Here is a 15,548-nt window from a genome sequence, read left to right on the forward strand (position 1 = left end):
ATCATGTCATCTGCAAAAAAAAAAGAGAGAGAGAGATCATTTTACAACCTCCTTTCCACTTTGGATGACTTTTTTTTTCTGGTCTTATAGCTCTGGGTAGAACTTCAGGTACAATGCTTAATAGCAACTGTGAAAGCAGGTCTCCTTCCTTTTCTTTTTCTGATTTTTCGGTCTTTCACCTTTGAGTATGATGTTAGCTGTAGGTTTTTTCACAAATAACTTTATCATATTGAGGAATTTTCCCTCTATTCCTAGTTTTCTGAGCATTTTTATCCTGAAAGTTCATTGGATTTTGTTAAATGCCTTTTCTGCATAAATTGAGATAATCATGTGGGGTTTTTTTCCTTCATTTTATTAGTGGGAAGGATTACATTGATTTTCTTATGTTGAACCACCCTTGTATTGCTGGGGTAAATTTCACTTGGTCATGGTGAGTAAACCTTTAAATATGCTGTTGGATTCAATTTTCTAATATTTTGTTGAGGATTTTTACATCTATATTCATAAAGGATATTGGTCTGTAATTTTCTTTCCCTGTGATGTCTTTATCTGGCTTTGGTATCAGAAAAATACTGGCCTCATAGAATAAGTTATGGAGTGTTTCCTCCTCTTCAATTTCCTGGAAGTTTGAGAAAGACTGGTGTTAATTCTTCATTAAATATTTGGTAGAATTCACTGGTGCAGCAGTCTGGTACAGAACTGTTTTTGTCAGGAGGTTTTTGATTATTGATTCAATCTCTTTACTTCTTATAGGTCTTTTGAAATATTTTATTTTTTCTTGAGTCAGTATAGGTAATTTCTGTTCCAAGGAATTTTTCCATTTTTGCTTGGTCATCTAATTTGTTGGTGTATAGTTGTTCACAATATTGTACTATAATCCTCTTTATCTCTTTATCTCTGTAATATCTCCATTTTCATTTCTGATTTTGGTTATTTGTGTTTTCTCTTTTCCTCTTTGTCAGTCTAGGTAAAGGTTTATTAATTTTGTTGATCTTTTCAAAGAGCCAACGTTTGGTTTCATTGATTTTCTCTGTTGTTTTTCTTCTTCCATTTGGCTTATCTCTACCCTGTTTTTTGTTATTTCCTACTTTCTGTAGCTTTTGGTTTAGTTTCTCCTTTTTGTAGTTCATGAAGTTGTGAAGTTAGGTTATTGATTTCAGATCTCTTTTTTATGTAGGTGATTACTGCTATAAATTTCCCTCCTAGCACTGTTTTTGCTGTGTACCATAAATTTTGGTATGTTATGTTTTCATTTTCATTAGTCTTTAAGTATTTTCTGATTTAATTTGTGATTTCTTCTTTGACACATGGATTGTTGTCTTAGTCCATTCAGCCTGCTATAGAAAATACAAGAGAATGGGTAGCTTATAAGCAACAGAAATTTATTTTCACAGTTCTTGAGGCTGAAAGTCTGAGATCAGGGTGCCAGAATTGTCAGGCTGTCTTCCTGGTTGCAGACTTCTCACTGAGTCCTCACATGGCAAAATGGGCTAGAAAGTTCTGTGGGCTCTCATTCATAACAGCACTAATCCAATTCATGAGGGCTCCACCCTCCTGACCTAGGCACCTCTCAAATGCCCCACCTCCTAATACCATCACATTGGGCAGTAGGATTTCAACATATGAATTTTCAGACCATAGCAGTTGTTTAAGAGTGTGCAGTTTAATTTCCACATATTTGTGAATTTTCCAGTTTTCCTATTAATTTCTAATTTCATTCAGCTGTAGTTAGGGAAGTTTCTTTGTATGATGATATCAATCATTTAACATCTATTGATACTTGTTTTGTGGCCTAATTTATAATCTATCCTGGGAGAATGTTTCACATGCACTTGAGAAGAATGTGTATTTTGCACTTTGGGGGTGGAGTGTCATATATCTGTTAGATGTAGTTGGTTTATTGACTTGAGTTCTCTGTCTCTTTACTTACCTTCCATGTGGTTGATCTATCCATTATTGAAGGTGGGGTATTGAAATCTCCCATTATTAATGTAGAACTGTTTCTCCATTCAATTCTTTCCATGTTTGCTTTATATATTTTGATGGATCTGTTATTAGATGTGTAAATGCTTATAATTGCTATATCTTCTTGCTGTGTTGACATTTTATTAATATATAATGACCTTCTTTGTCCCTTGTAATCTTGGATTTAAAGTCTATTTTGTCTGATATTAGTATAGACACCACAGCTCTTTTTTTGTTACTATTTCCATAAAAGAGCTTTTTCCACTGTTTCACTTTCAACCTATTTGTGTCTTTGGATCTAATGTGAGTCACTCATAGACAGCATGTAGCTGGATCATGTTTGGCTTTTTAATCCATTCTGCCAGTCTCTGTCTTTTGATTGGAGAGTTTCATCCATTTACATTTAAAGTAATTACTGGAAAGGAGGAACTTCTGCCAACTTGCTCTTTGTTTTCAAATGCCTTATTACTTTTTATCTCTCATTTTCTCCATTTTTGCCTGAGGAATTATTGTCAGACACCTAAAGTGAACTTTGTAAGGTAGGCAGTAGTCCTTCTGTCAGGTGAACTTGATAGATATTGGAAACATTCTAGGCTGAGTGAACCACATGGTCAAAGGGAATATTTTTTGTTCAAGGAGGCATGAGAGGACCTGTGAGATTGCAAAGAGAACCTTGATCTTCTGAGAGACAATACTGCCAGGAGGCAACTGTATGTCTTTCACTGGATGTTCAAATTCAGCCTGTGTTCCTGAGATGTGTGACTCTGGGAGATTTGCTAGTGCTGCCTGAGTCTCAGGTTGCTGACTGTGCCATAGAAAAGATTATAGCATTTGCCTAGTAGTCTGTGGGAGGATTAATAAAAGTAAGAAAAACACACTAAACAACTTACATGTGCCAGTCACTCCATTGTTTGCTTTATGAATAAATAAATTCTCACACCCACCTGGTGAAGTGGGAATTATTTTTGTTTTGATGCTGAAATCAAAGCTTGAGAAATGAAGTAACTTTTCTAAGATTAATGAAAAGCAAGTGTCAGTACCAATAGGCTGACTCAAACCTGGGAATTTGGGTCCAGAGCTGGGAATATTTAATTGCTTGAACGCTGCATACAAAGTTCTCAGCATACAGTGCAGGTATACAGTGCACTGTATACAGCCATGAGACTCAAATACTGCTGCTACCGATATTGTTTGTTACCATTATAATTTTTTCCCTATTCATCTTTAATGCCAGAACTTACTTTCTGTGCCCCTCAAGCCACACAGCCTTGTCATTGTCTTTCATCAACGAAATCATAGGCATTTTTTTCTCTAACACAATTGCATCCTGTTTAAAAGGCAGTATCTGACCCCCCTTTGGTGCCCAACACAGAGCTAGTCTCCCACAAAGTGCTCAGTGATGTGTGCCTTGGTTCTTTCAGGATCTTTATGGATGACTGCACAATTGTCTCCAGTAACATATGACTAGCCCAAGGCTACTGAAGCTACTCTGACTTTCCAGGCATCAGTGACTTTCAATAACATGGTTGTAAACTCTATTCAGGAACACTGAGGGCAGTTGCACTCAGTCCAAAGGACCCTGTACTGAGAGGTGATGCTGAAGACCTTTAGGCTTCTGGTCTCACTGGGCAAAGCCTCACTTCTCCTCCACAGGGACCTGGGGCCGCCTTCATTCTGCTCTTTCTCCAAAACACATGTGTAGTACACCCTCCCACCTTCCTGCAGCCCTGCTGTGTTCTTGTCTCACTTTTTCCTATCCAGTGTCCTTTGTGTCTCCTCAGAGTATTTTGGATAATAAATATATTCCCCTGCAAGATGGTTCAAATACCAAAGGAAGACTTGTTGGAAGCAAATGGGAGTGTCTTGTAAGAGCCCCCCAAAAGGTGAAAAAGTAGATGGGTGACAGGTGATTAGGAAGACCCACTAGAAGATGTGACATTTGAGACCAGAACGATGAAGGAACCATGTGAAGATAGTGATGATGAAATTAATAGCTAATATTTATTTTAGTGCTTTTGAGGTACAAGGCATTATAAGCATCTTACATCAATTAACCCACTTAATCTTCATAATAATCCTGAGATCTTATTATCATCAGTTTACAGATGGAGAAACTGAGGCATGGTGCAGCAATTTGTCCAAGGTCATACAAAGCCAGTATACACGTAACTTGGTTTTATACCCAGGTAACATGACTCCAGAGCCTATGCTCTTCATACACATCAAGAAATGGTTAAGAGATAAGACTGAGCATGATTCTCCATTGGTGACATTATAACATCATTATGATCTCAGGTATATACTCTTATTGCTTTCTTAAAACCTTCACTATCTTAAATATTTAAGTCTCTGGCTTTCTTTTCCTAGTTCAGTGTTATTGTGAAGGCACTTTAAATCAAGAATTGTAAAACATTATCATGTGTATGCTCATGCTTTTTAAATGACAAAGTGTGAGTATTTGGATGAATCCTCATAACAAAATAACAAGATGGCATAAAACTATGTGTAGTGAAGCGAATAAAATCTGGGGGATTAAAGGACTACTTCATCTTTGCTGTATCAGTGCTTAGGAGAGCAGAGGACAGAGCACGGGAGAAACAAAAAGCTACCGCCATTATTGCACAACTAAATATACTTCTAGGGGCCAGTCTCTCCATAATTATAAATGTTCTTATCCTTGTTTGATACCATCCCATACTCCTTTAATTATAAATCTCTCAAAGATCCTTCAACATCCATAGAATGTCAAAATAAATCTTATAACTAAAACTAAATCAAAGGAAAGATAAACTTCCGCTTAATATTAAAACTTCACCATCCCATTCCAAACCCACTACATCTGGTGAGAATTGCTATGTGCCTTCACCTCTTAGCTTTCTGTTAAAAGTAGCACATGTACCAGAGTAGGAGAATATTTTGTCTAAAGTTGGAAACCCTATCACTCATTCCATACCAGAATTATATAAGCAATATAATATTCTTCCTTAAAATAATGTCTTACAACTATCAAATGCCATAGAGAACATAATCTGAAATATAAACTATATAACTGCCCTTTACTTGCAACTGTGTCCATACAATCCTAATCACTGATCTGTATCACCTTTCCAGTCACAAGATAGGAAACTGTGAAGCCAGTAAGGCTATTCCATTTCTTATCTGAAACTTATATTTGAAGCCATCCCCCTTATAAACTATAATTATCTGTCAAGGTTCAGTGTAGAAAACAAAAACACTCTTAAATATTTTAAGAAGATATGTTGCAGGATACTGGTGCTCTCAAAATTGGTGAGCAGGCTGGAGAAGTAATGGGAACAGCTCTGGACTACTAAATTCCAACCTCCCATAACAATGATCAAGGGATGGGGAAATGACTGCTGCTGTTACTAGTGTTGCTGCCAGCAGTAGTACCTCAAAGCCACAAAACTTGAAACTAGACACTGAATAATGTATTCCAGCTGCAGAAAACATGATAGAACTTGCTTGTCCGCTTTGCCTAGAATGAACTACAAGAGCGTGTGTGCCTTACATACAGTTGTCCTCAGCATCTGCGAGGAACTGGTTCCAGGACCAACATACTCCCTCACCCCCTACGGATACCAAAATCTGCAGGTGCTCCAAATCCCTTACATAAAATGGCATAGTATTTGCTATAACCTAGGCACATCATCCCGTACACTTTAAATTATCCCTAGGTTACTTATAATACCTAATACAATGTAAATGCCATGTAAATAGTTGTAAACACAATGTAAATACTATGTAAATAACTGCCTGCAGCCGGTAAGTTAACGTTTTTCTTTTTAGAACTTTCTGGGTAAAAACTTTTTTTTAACATTTTCCAACTGGGAGTGGTTGAATTTGCACATGCAGAATCTGCAGTTATGGAAGGTCACTGTAATTAGGACTCATTCCTTAGGATTTGGATTAAAAAGCACATCCTCTCTGCTCTAATCCCTCACAGTACGTATAGTTTCTTGGTTATGTTCTCACAGCACTTGTAAAAATTAAAATGTGTCAATTAAGCCAACTGGAAATGGACTGTGGATTATCCTTACCAAAATAGTGACATTCTTAGCTCAGAGATCAAGCCATTTTTTTCTAGGCTTGTTAGTCTCCCACTGAAGGCTATATAGGAAAGCTGATCCTAATTCTTCAAGAGGAAGGTAGTGGAAAATTTTGTAAGAAGTATCAGTGTGTCAGTGAAAGAGTTCAATATATACAAAATGATTTTACTAGAGACCAAAAATTTTATTCACACATTTTACTTCTGTTGCAACTTTAATTTTCAATTATAACATTTATTGGATCCACTGGGTGACTAAATATCTTCACATGCCCATTAGCTAAAGATAATTTCTACATAGGACTCTTGAGTAAAATGCATGCTGCTACTATAAGATATGCATATTCATTTATAATATGCTTGTTTGCTCTTCTGTAGAATTGTTTACAAGCTAGCATCATTGCAAAGAAAGACTTACACATAATTCCTAAATCCTTCAGGTTATTCTAGTATTAATCTTCTGATGTCTAGCAAGCTAAGAATGCTTAGTGAACACTTTGCTACATTTCTTACATAAGCTTTCTCTCCAGTGTGAGTTCTTTGATGTAAAATGAGGAATGCATTTTTTTTTAATTTTAATTTTATTTATGAGGGATGCATTTTAACTGGACTTCCCGCAATTTTTATATTCATATTGCTTCTCTCCTGTATGAGTTTAATGTTTTTTAAGAGAGTCATATCACCTAATGTCTTTCCCATACTTGTAACATGTAAAGGGTTTTTCCCCAGTGTGGATTTACTTATGTCAATTAAGGGATTAATGCTGGTTAAAGTCTTTCCCACATTTATTGCCTTCATATAGTCTCTCTACAGTGTGAACTGTGATAGACAATAAGGCTTGTATCATTGCTAAAGAGTTTCCCATATTCATTACATTCATAAGAATTTTCTCCAGTACAGATTTTCTGATTTTGAATCAGGGAGGATCTATGGCTACAGTGTATTATGACAAATTCTGCATTTATGCAGTTTCTCTCTTATATGATCTTTCACATGTATAGTGATTTATATGGCCTAAAGGCTTTTCCACACTTATTGTACTACTGGGTTTCTCTCCATTATGTACTCTTTGATGGGCAGTAAGATTTGAGCCTTTGCTAAATGCTTTCCCACATTCATTACATTTATATGGCTTTTCTCCAGTATGAATTCTCTGATGTACAGTAAGGTTTGAACTACAGCTGAAGGTCTTCCCACATTTAATACATTCATAGGGTTTCTCTCCAGTATGAATTCTGTGATGTTGAAACAGGGATGCCCTATGACTGAAGGCTTTCCCACATATACTACATTCATAAGGTTTCAATCTAGTGTGGTTTCTCAAATGCATATTCAGTGATTCAGGCTGGCTGAAGGATTTCCTGCATTTTTGACATTCGAAGGGTTTTTCTTCAGTATGAATACTCTGATGCTGAATAAGAAATGAGAGGCTGCTAAAGACTTTCAGACATTTGTTGCATTCAAATTGTTTCTCTATACTGTGAATTCTTTGATGTCGAGTAAGGTGTGAGCTACAGCAAAAGGCTTTTCCACATTCGCTACATTCATAAGGTTTCTCTCCAGTATGAATTTTCTGATGGTGAATGAGAGATGACCTGTGAATGAAGGCCTTCCCACATATTCGACATTCATAGAGTTTTTCTTGAGTATGAATTCTCAGATGTTCAATGAGATGTGAAACACGACTAAAAGCCTTTCCACAGTTCATACATTCATATGGTTTCTCTCCAGTGTGAGTGCTTTGATGATTAGTAAGTGATGAGACATGGCTAAAGGCCTTCCCACATTCAATACATTTGTAAGGTTTCTCTCCACTGTGGCTTATTTGATGTCGAGTAAGGGATGAGCCATGGCTAAAAGTCTTCCCACATTCATGACATTCATAGGGTTTCTCTCCTGTATGAATTCTCCAATGGCGATTAAGGATTGATTGTTTCCCAAAGGCTTTCCCACATTCACTACATGTATAGATTTTCTCTCTATTAAAAGTCTGGTGAAGGGTAAGAGATTTGCTTTGGCTGAAGGCTGCCACACTTTCATTAGAATTCAAAAGTTTCTTTCCGTCATTGATAGTCTCATTTTTTATAACTGAATTTGCTGGTAAGCTCTTCTTAAATATATCATGTTTATGTGACTTCCCTTCATCAGAAATTCTCTGTGGTTCAGAAAGAATAGACTTTAAAGGCAAGATGCTTCTAAACATATTGCATTTGTAAACACTTTCCCTGGTGGGACTTTCTCTAAAGGTGAGGGTCACTGGTCTGAAATGTTCTACCTGATTTTCACACTTCCCCTCCAACTTCTCTATACAATCCAAGTCCTTGTTAAAATTTGAAAATTCATGACTTTGTTTTATAGTTTTTTCCATTATTACCATTTGGGGAAAATCTTCATCATAAATATCTTCCTTCGTTGATAATTCTTTGCTTTCCCATCTTGATTTCCAATCTGTAATATATCAAGACAGCAAAACACTGCTTTTTCTGAACTTCTTGAAAAGAAACTTCTATGGTAGAAATAGGAGAACTGGATAAAAACTAAAGTCATTACCCTCTAACCCCCAAGACACATGGCTCTGACAACTCTCATATATTCAATGATTTCTGAACAAAGTTCAAATGCAGCACGGAGAATACAGACAGCTCACAGAGGCAGGAACAGAGTATAATAAGGGAAATGGGTTAATATAGGCAATCAGTTTTGGGGGAAAAAAGGAAACTGTCAGAAAGAAAATGCAAAAGGCATTCTGGATCCCAAGCCAACATTTCGTGCCTATACTTATGTGAAAGACTACATTTTATCTCACACAGCCTTGGTTCTCCAACGTTTGATTAATCTAAATTTGCTGTCAGATTAGTATGCTTAATATGAAGAATTTATAGCACTGTGCTAAACAGCTACAATGAAAACAAAATAATCTAAATACTCTTTATGGCTCAGAAAGGTTTAAGCTTTGTGAGTTTATGTAGGATCTGTGTGAAATCATATTTATTGACATTAAAAAATACTGTTCTGGACTTCCCTGGTGGCACAGTGGTTAAGAATCCACCTGCCAATGCAGGGGACACGGGTTCGAGCCCTGGTCCGGGAAGATCACACATGCCGCAGAACAACTAAGCCCTTGTGCCACAACTACTGAGCCTGCGCTCTAGAGCCCATGAGCCACAACTACTGAGCCCACGCGCCCTAGAGCTCGTGCTCCCCAACAAGGGAAGCCACCGCAATGAGAAGCCTGTGCACTGCAACAAAGAGTAGCCCCCGCTCACCGCAACTAGAAAAAGCCCGCACGCAGCAATGAGGACCCAACACAGCCAGAAAAAAAAAACGAAAGAAAATACTGTTCTCAGAAACCTTCTTATCTATCCCTTACTTCCTCTAACACACTTATGTGCATATTTGTTCTTTGAAGTTCTGCCTTAGGGGAAAAGTGATTTTCCATCTAATTGACAGCTTTTTCAGCCTAAAACGATTTGTATATTTTTCCTTAAGTGGACTCAAAAAGAATAATTGCCTTATTTTCATTTCAAATAAATAACAATTTGAATGATTATGATGCCAAAACCCTCCACTTTTGATGAGATGACATGAGTAATACAGAAAAATAATAATTTAGGATAGAGGAATGGTTGTTTTGAAATCTAAGCTAAGGATCCCTCAATTTTGTTATATTTGGAATCTCTGATGACAGTATCCCTAAAATATACTAAAATGCCTCCATACTTTCTACAAGCATCTTTAAACAAAGATCTCCTTTGCCTGATTCACCATGACTTACCTGGAAACAAACTTTTTGACAGCTTTTTCTCCACCATCCAAGGTTCTTTGCCATCCTCCAATAAAGCAATCACGTATGGCTTAGGTATGGAAAGACCTGCTTACAGGAAAAATACAGAACAAACATTGTTTAAGCTGTGGCCTTCATGGAGGAGAGACTATCATCAAAAAAGGGACCGAAGAAAGGTCTGAAGGATGTTCACTGAAACGGGAAGATAAGCTTCAGGCAGGACACAACAGAGCTATACATTTCCTCAGAACATTTACTAAGGAGGATCTCTAGCAATTTGGAGTGGCAGAAGAAAGATCTCCCTCATTGGGGTGGAGGCAGAGATATGCTTACCTAGAGATACCAGGTTCTCATAATTCTGTACCATCACATCCTTGTATAAATTCCTCTGAGTAGGATCTAGCCATCCCCACTCTTCATGAGAGAAGTCTATGGCCACATCACTAAATGTCACCTGAAATAGCAAACACATTTAGGCTCAACCATAGCCCTGGCCTCTTTTGTCACTGGTTAAGGGGTAAAATTACCCTGGGGTGGAAGAAAGGGAACAAGATTCAGCAGTTGTGACAATGATCAGGAATCTGATCTAAGTTAAGTAATAAGTGGATAATTATGTGCTTGGCATTGTTATACAATAAGGATAAGAGATAAATATAAGAGCTCTGCTTCAGGAGAGTAGGGAATAGAATTATAAAATTTTTCAAAATCAGCATTCAACTTTTGGCATATAGTCAAGTGTTTAGCTGTGTTTTTTATAGTTTACGTGCCAGGTAAATAATAAAACATGAATTAAGGTTCAAAAAAAAAGAATCCAATAGGTTCATAATAAAAAGACACCTTTATATTAAAGATAGACACATTCATAACCACATACATAACCAACTTATAAACAAAAAGCAGAAACATTTATGGTACATAATTAAACCTCATATTCATAATCTATAATTAAAATAATTTGAGACCCCTGGGCAAGAAGACTGAAGGATGGTTTCATGCCATAGGTAGTCCTTGAATAGAACCTTAAGGGAAGGGCAAAGAAAGAAAAAAGAAGACACATTTTAAGGAAAATATTCTAAGAAAATAGATTTCTTCCCAATAGTACTCATTCACAGTATTATTTAAAATAGCAAAATTTTAGAAAAATTTTTAATGTTTAATAATAGCTTACTGGTTAGTCAAATTAAAATATGTGCAAAAAAAGTATGCATTTAAAATGTCATTATTATTACCTTTCACTGGTGAAAAAGACATTGTTTGGCTATTGTAAATTTTTCACTCCAAGTGTAGATTCAATATTCTATTACTTTATTTGAATATTTTATTAATACATGTGTTCACCAGTGACACTGGTCTTTGGTTTTAAAGAGGGAATTTACCTTTGTCAGGTGTTGGGGAAATAATTAAAAATCAAATCTACCAAGCAGAAAATCCTCTCTACAGGGGAAAAAAAAAAAACAGTTTTATTACTGAGAAAGCATTAAACCACACTGTAATGCACTTCACAGGTAATCACTAATGAGACTCCAAGGACAGAAGGAAATTTCACCCTTTTATAAACTCAAGCAGATACAATCCATTACACATGTTTTCAAAGTAAATGATAACTTGTCCTTAGGTAAGAGGACTTGAAAGCATCATTTGCCACACATACTTCATCCTAAATTCACCTGGTAATTGGGGTAGTCATCTGTGTTAACTGCCTTTACCCTAAAGAAAAATTTTTAAACTCATATCTTTATGACAAGCAAGTAGTTAGAATTTGGAGCCAGGAGTCTAGGCTAAACTCTCATACAGATAGGGAGATAGGGGTGCATCTTCCTTCATGTTTCCATTTTGAAGAGATGGCTCCAAGGCCCTTAAGAAAGACTTTAATGCTTTGCAAAACTCGCAGAGGCTTATTTAGCTCTGAAAAAGATGAACAAGCATCTCAAAGGGACAGGGAAAGGATATACAATTACAGATTTTTCTCAAGGAAACACTCTAAGAAAAGGGAGGGGGAGAAGGTCTCTCTTTTGGCACCAGGGAAAATTCTTTTTTCCATTTGTATTTACTCTTAGCCAGGTATTAGGGTTACGCTAGCCTTATCATATGAACTGAGAAAATTTCCATCTTTTCCTATTTTCCACAGTGGTTTTTTTTTTTTTTTCTTTTTTAAGATTTTTTTTTTGCTATGGACCACTTTTAAAGTCTTTATTGAATTTGTTATAAAATTGCTTCTGTTTTATGTTTTGGTTTTTTTGGCCACGAGGCATGTGGGATCTTAGCTCGCTGACCAGGGATTGAACCCATACCCCCTGCACTGGAAGGTGAAGTTAACCACTGGACCGCCAGGGAATTCCCCCACAGTGGTCTTTAAATGATTAGCTTTTACAAATCCCAACTGATAAGCCAAATTAAAAAATCAACACTATATTAAATGAATAAAACACTATGTTTTATTCCACCAATGCAAAGATATTTTACATTTTAAGTTTTGATATTAATGAATATCATTGTATTAATAGTCTAGAGAAGAAATCCCACATAATCTAATAGCTACTCTTTGATCTTGGCACTACTGACATTCTAGGCTGGACAATTCTTTATTGTGGGAGCTGTCCTGTGCATTGTAGGATGTTTAGTAGGATCCCTAGCCTCCACCCTTTAGATGCCAGTAGCAACTCCCCTTAACCACCCCCACCCCCAGTTATAACAACTGAAAATGTCTCTAGACATTATCAAATGTCCCCTATGAGTGGGAAAACCACTGCTGTACAAAAACACTTGAAAACCACTGCTGTACAAAATTTTTGCACTTCCTTGAAAGACTCTCTTAGGCCTCTCTACCTACACACAAGGTGTTTTCTCAGTTTGGTATAACTTCACTTCTACCTCTGCCGCCCTGGTTCTATGAGACACCGAAACAACTCCAGCCTTGCTTCCCCAGGGATGCTTCAACTCTTTCTTCCCCTTCAATTGCCTGAGCAGCCTGGGATGTTAATTCACCTTTGTCCCCAGAACTTAGGATATTAAGTAAATACCTTAATTTCTTATGCTTTCTTACTTTTCTACAAGTCCTGTACTGCTCAGTACAGTAGCCACCATATTTGGCTATATAAATTTAAATTAATTAAAATTAAATTTAAATAAAATTAAAAATTCAGTTCCTCAGCCACTCTAGTACTCAATAATCATATGGCACTGGTGGCTACCATATTGGACAGGACACAAATAGAACACTTCCCCCACTGTAGAAAGCTCTCTTGGACAGTACTGCACGAGATCATGAAATCCTGCATGTCACTGTACACCCAAACCTATGTAAGAGTCTTCCTAACAGGTACTTCATTAAGTGTTTAGAAAATGAATCCATGAATGATTCTGGCAATTAGTTCACTTTAGCCTTTACTTAAAAAAAAAAGTTCTTTCAATTCTAATTATCTAATATTCCGAAGAAACAGAGTCTGCCCAACACGTACATCTGCCACTCATACCTTCTCCTGTGCAGGCTTCACTTCCACGCCATGATTCTGTCCCATCATTTTCTCATCACTCCTTCACTCAACAGCTATTTACTAAGCATCTGTTTTATGCCAGATACCACTCTGGACACTAAAGATAAAACAGTCAACAAAAAAGAAAAAAAATCCCTTCCAGTGGGAGGAGACAAACAATGAGTGTATGCATATACTAAACACATGGTGTATCAGCTAGTGAGTGATAGGTGCTATGAAAAACAACACAGTGATGGAGGAGTGGAAGTGACCATCGAGAGAAGGTGACTGCAGTTTTAAATAGGTGTTCAGGGAGGCTTTACCAAGAAAGTAACCCCTGAGCAAAGATACAGAGGTAAGAATGCAAGCTTGTGTATATCCAGGGAAAGAATATTCCAAGCAGATGGTACAGCAAATTCCAAGGCCTGGAGGCAGTAGCCAGTGTGGCTGGAGCTCACAGGGAACAAAGAGACAGAGAAGGAAGATGAGATCAGGGAGGTAATAAGAGAGCCTAACTGTACAAAACTTTTTATGTCACGACACAACTCTGACTTCTATTATGAGTTAGGGTCACCAAAGAGTCTTAAGCTGAGGAATGACAGGATTTTATATAACAAGAGGATCTCTATGACAGCTGTATTGAGAAGAGACTGAAGAGGGTCAAGGGCAGAAGCAGGGAATCCAGCAAGGTGACTACTGCAATGATATAAGTGGCTTGGACCAGGGTGGCAGTGGTAGTGGCAGTGATAGGGTAACCAATGGTCAGATTGTGTAGATGTACTGTGTATACTTTAGATCCAACTAGAGTGTCTGAATTTGAGGTATAAGAGAAAGGGAGGTCTCAAGGATGACTCCAAACCTCTCTTGACTTGAACAACTGAAAGGACTGACATACACCATTAATTGAGACCACATGATGATATACTTTTGACAACTACAAAACAAATAATTCCAAACTTCAACTTTGAATTGTAATTTAAAAAAAAAAGTTTTGCTCAAGACTCTTCAGAGGCTTCTAGCAGAAAACTGGTAGAAAACAGGAGCACTGAGAGAAAACAGTACTTTGGAGTTCTGCAGTCTCCATCCTTTGCTATAATGAAAGGAATCATAGATCCAGTGCCTAAAAGGACTCTGTGAGGTGGGAACTGGTAGGAGAGGCAAAGCAAACACTCAAAGAGTCCTGATAAGTAGGTGTTTCAGGAAGATTTGGGGACATACCAACTTACCTGAAACATGACTCTGCAATTTCCAAAAGTCAACACAGTCCTCTTTCCAGGCTCTCTTCTTATAGAAGGGCAGTGCCTGAGAAGGCAGAACAGGAAAAAGCAGTCATGAAAAATCAGGCTTATCTTGCAGCTCTGGACACACCTGCACGGAGAATCACACTGGGAATCACTTTCTAGGGCTCTAACCTTTTCCTAGACAAGAAGTAACCAGGTGCCATTTGCGTGTAAATCAACTATCATATACATAAGTGACAAACCCGTAAAACAACAGTAATAACACTGTTAAATAAGAGCTCTTTCGATCTTCACCACTATGCATGGTAGGCATTCACATTATTCCAGATTTCTTTTTTAAAACTCTGAGAAAACTGAAACTCGGCGATATTGAAGCAATTTGTTCAAGGTTTACACACTGGATTTTTAAAAAAATGTAGATGGCATTTTCTTTCAGTGCGTACAACGCACACTGGCTCTCCCTTTTCCTTTTCGCAACAGCTCTGAGGTAAGCGCCATCCTTACTCCCCTTTTACAAAGCATGACAGAGGCCCAGAGAAGCTAGGGGCCTGCTTGGGTTCACACCGGGGGGCAGACCCTGGGACCAGCGACGTTGTGGCTGCCATGCCCAGCGCCCGGGTACCATCAGCCCGAGGCCCGCGGCCGCCCTCCCGGGACCCACACTTGCCTTACTCCTCAGCGGAGCCCGCCGGCACCGAAGCCGGGCGCGGCAGTCCACAGCGGCCACCTCCGTGTACCTAACGCGCCGGGTCGCTGCAGCGGACAATGGCCGCCCGCCTCGCGGGAACTGCGCTGCCCAGAGTCCTCCGCGATTCCAGGACCGAGAATTCCGCAGCAGGGCCGGAGACGACCGCGGGGCGGGCCAAGAACGGACTCCACGGCCTGCTGCACTTCTCAGACTCCTCCGCGTCAGAGACAAAAGTTGCCGGTGCGTCGCATGGTCGCCTCCCGAAAAACCACACTTCCCAGGAGGCTCTGCGACCGCGCGATCTCGGCGCACCGCGAGACCACAGCCTGGG

General features: G+C 38.3%; 1 protein-coding gene across 5 annotated transcripts; it reads right to left on the minus strand.

Annotated features, from left to right (window-relative positions):
* Positions 1-3,946: 3,946 nt before the first annotated feature.
* On the minus strand, positions 3,947-15,504 carry ZNF181 (zinc finger protein 181). Of its 5 annotated transcripts, none has more exons than XM_082437877.1 (5): positions 15,202-15,504; positions 14,515-14,590; positions 10,149-10,269; positions 9,807-9,905; positions 3,947-8,479 (listed from the first exon to the last, which is right to left on the minus strand). In XM_082437877.1, the coding sequence occupies exons 2-5, from the start codon at positions 14,521-14,523 to the stop codon at positions 6,993-6,995; spliced, it is 1,716 nt and encodes a 571-aa protein (XP_082294003.1). In that variant the 5' UTR covers positions 14,524-14,590; positions 15,202-15,504; the 3' UTR covers positions 3,947-6,992. The 5 variants fall into 5 exon arrangements, with proteins under 5 accessions (XP_082294003.1, XP_082294002.1, XP_082294004.1 ...); XM_082437876.1 differs by having other exon boundaries at positions 15,197-15,504; XM_082437878.1 differs by having other exon boundaries at positions 9,807-9,902; positions 15,197-15,499.
* Between the last annotated feature and the right edge of the window lie 44 nt (positions 15,505-15,548).

This window comes from Balaenoptera physalus (genome assembly GCF_965194825.1).
Source record: "Balaenoptera physalus genome assembly, chromosome: 19".
Lineage (NCBI taxonomy): Eukaryota > Metazoa > Chordata > Mammalia > Artiodactyla > Balaenopteridae > Balaenoptera > Balaenoptera physalus.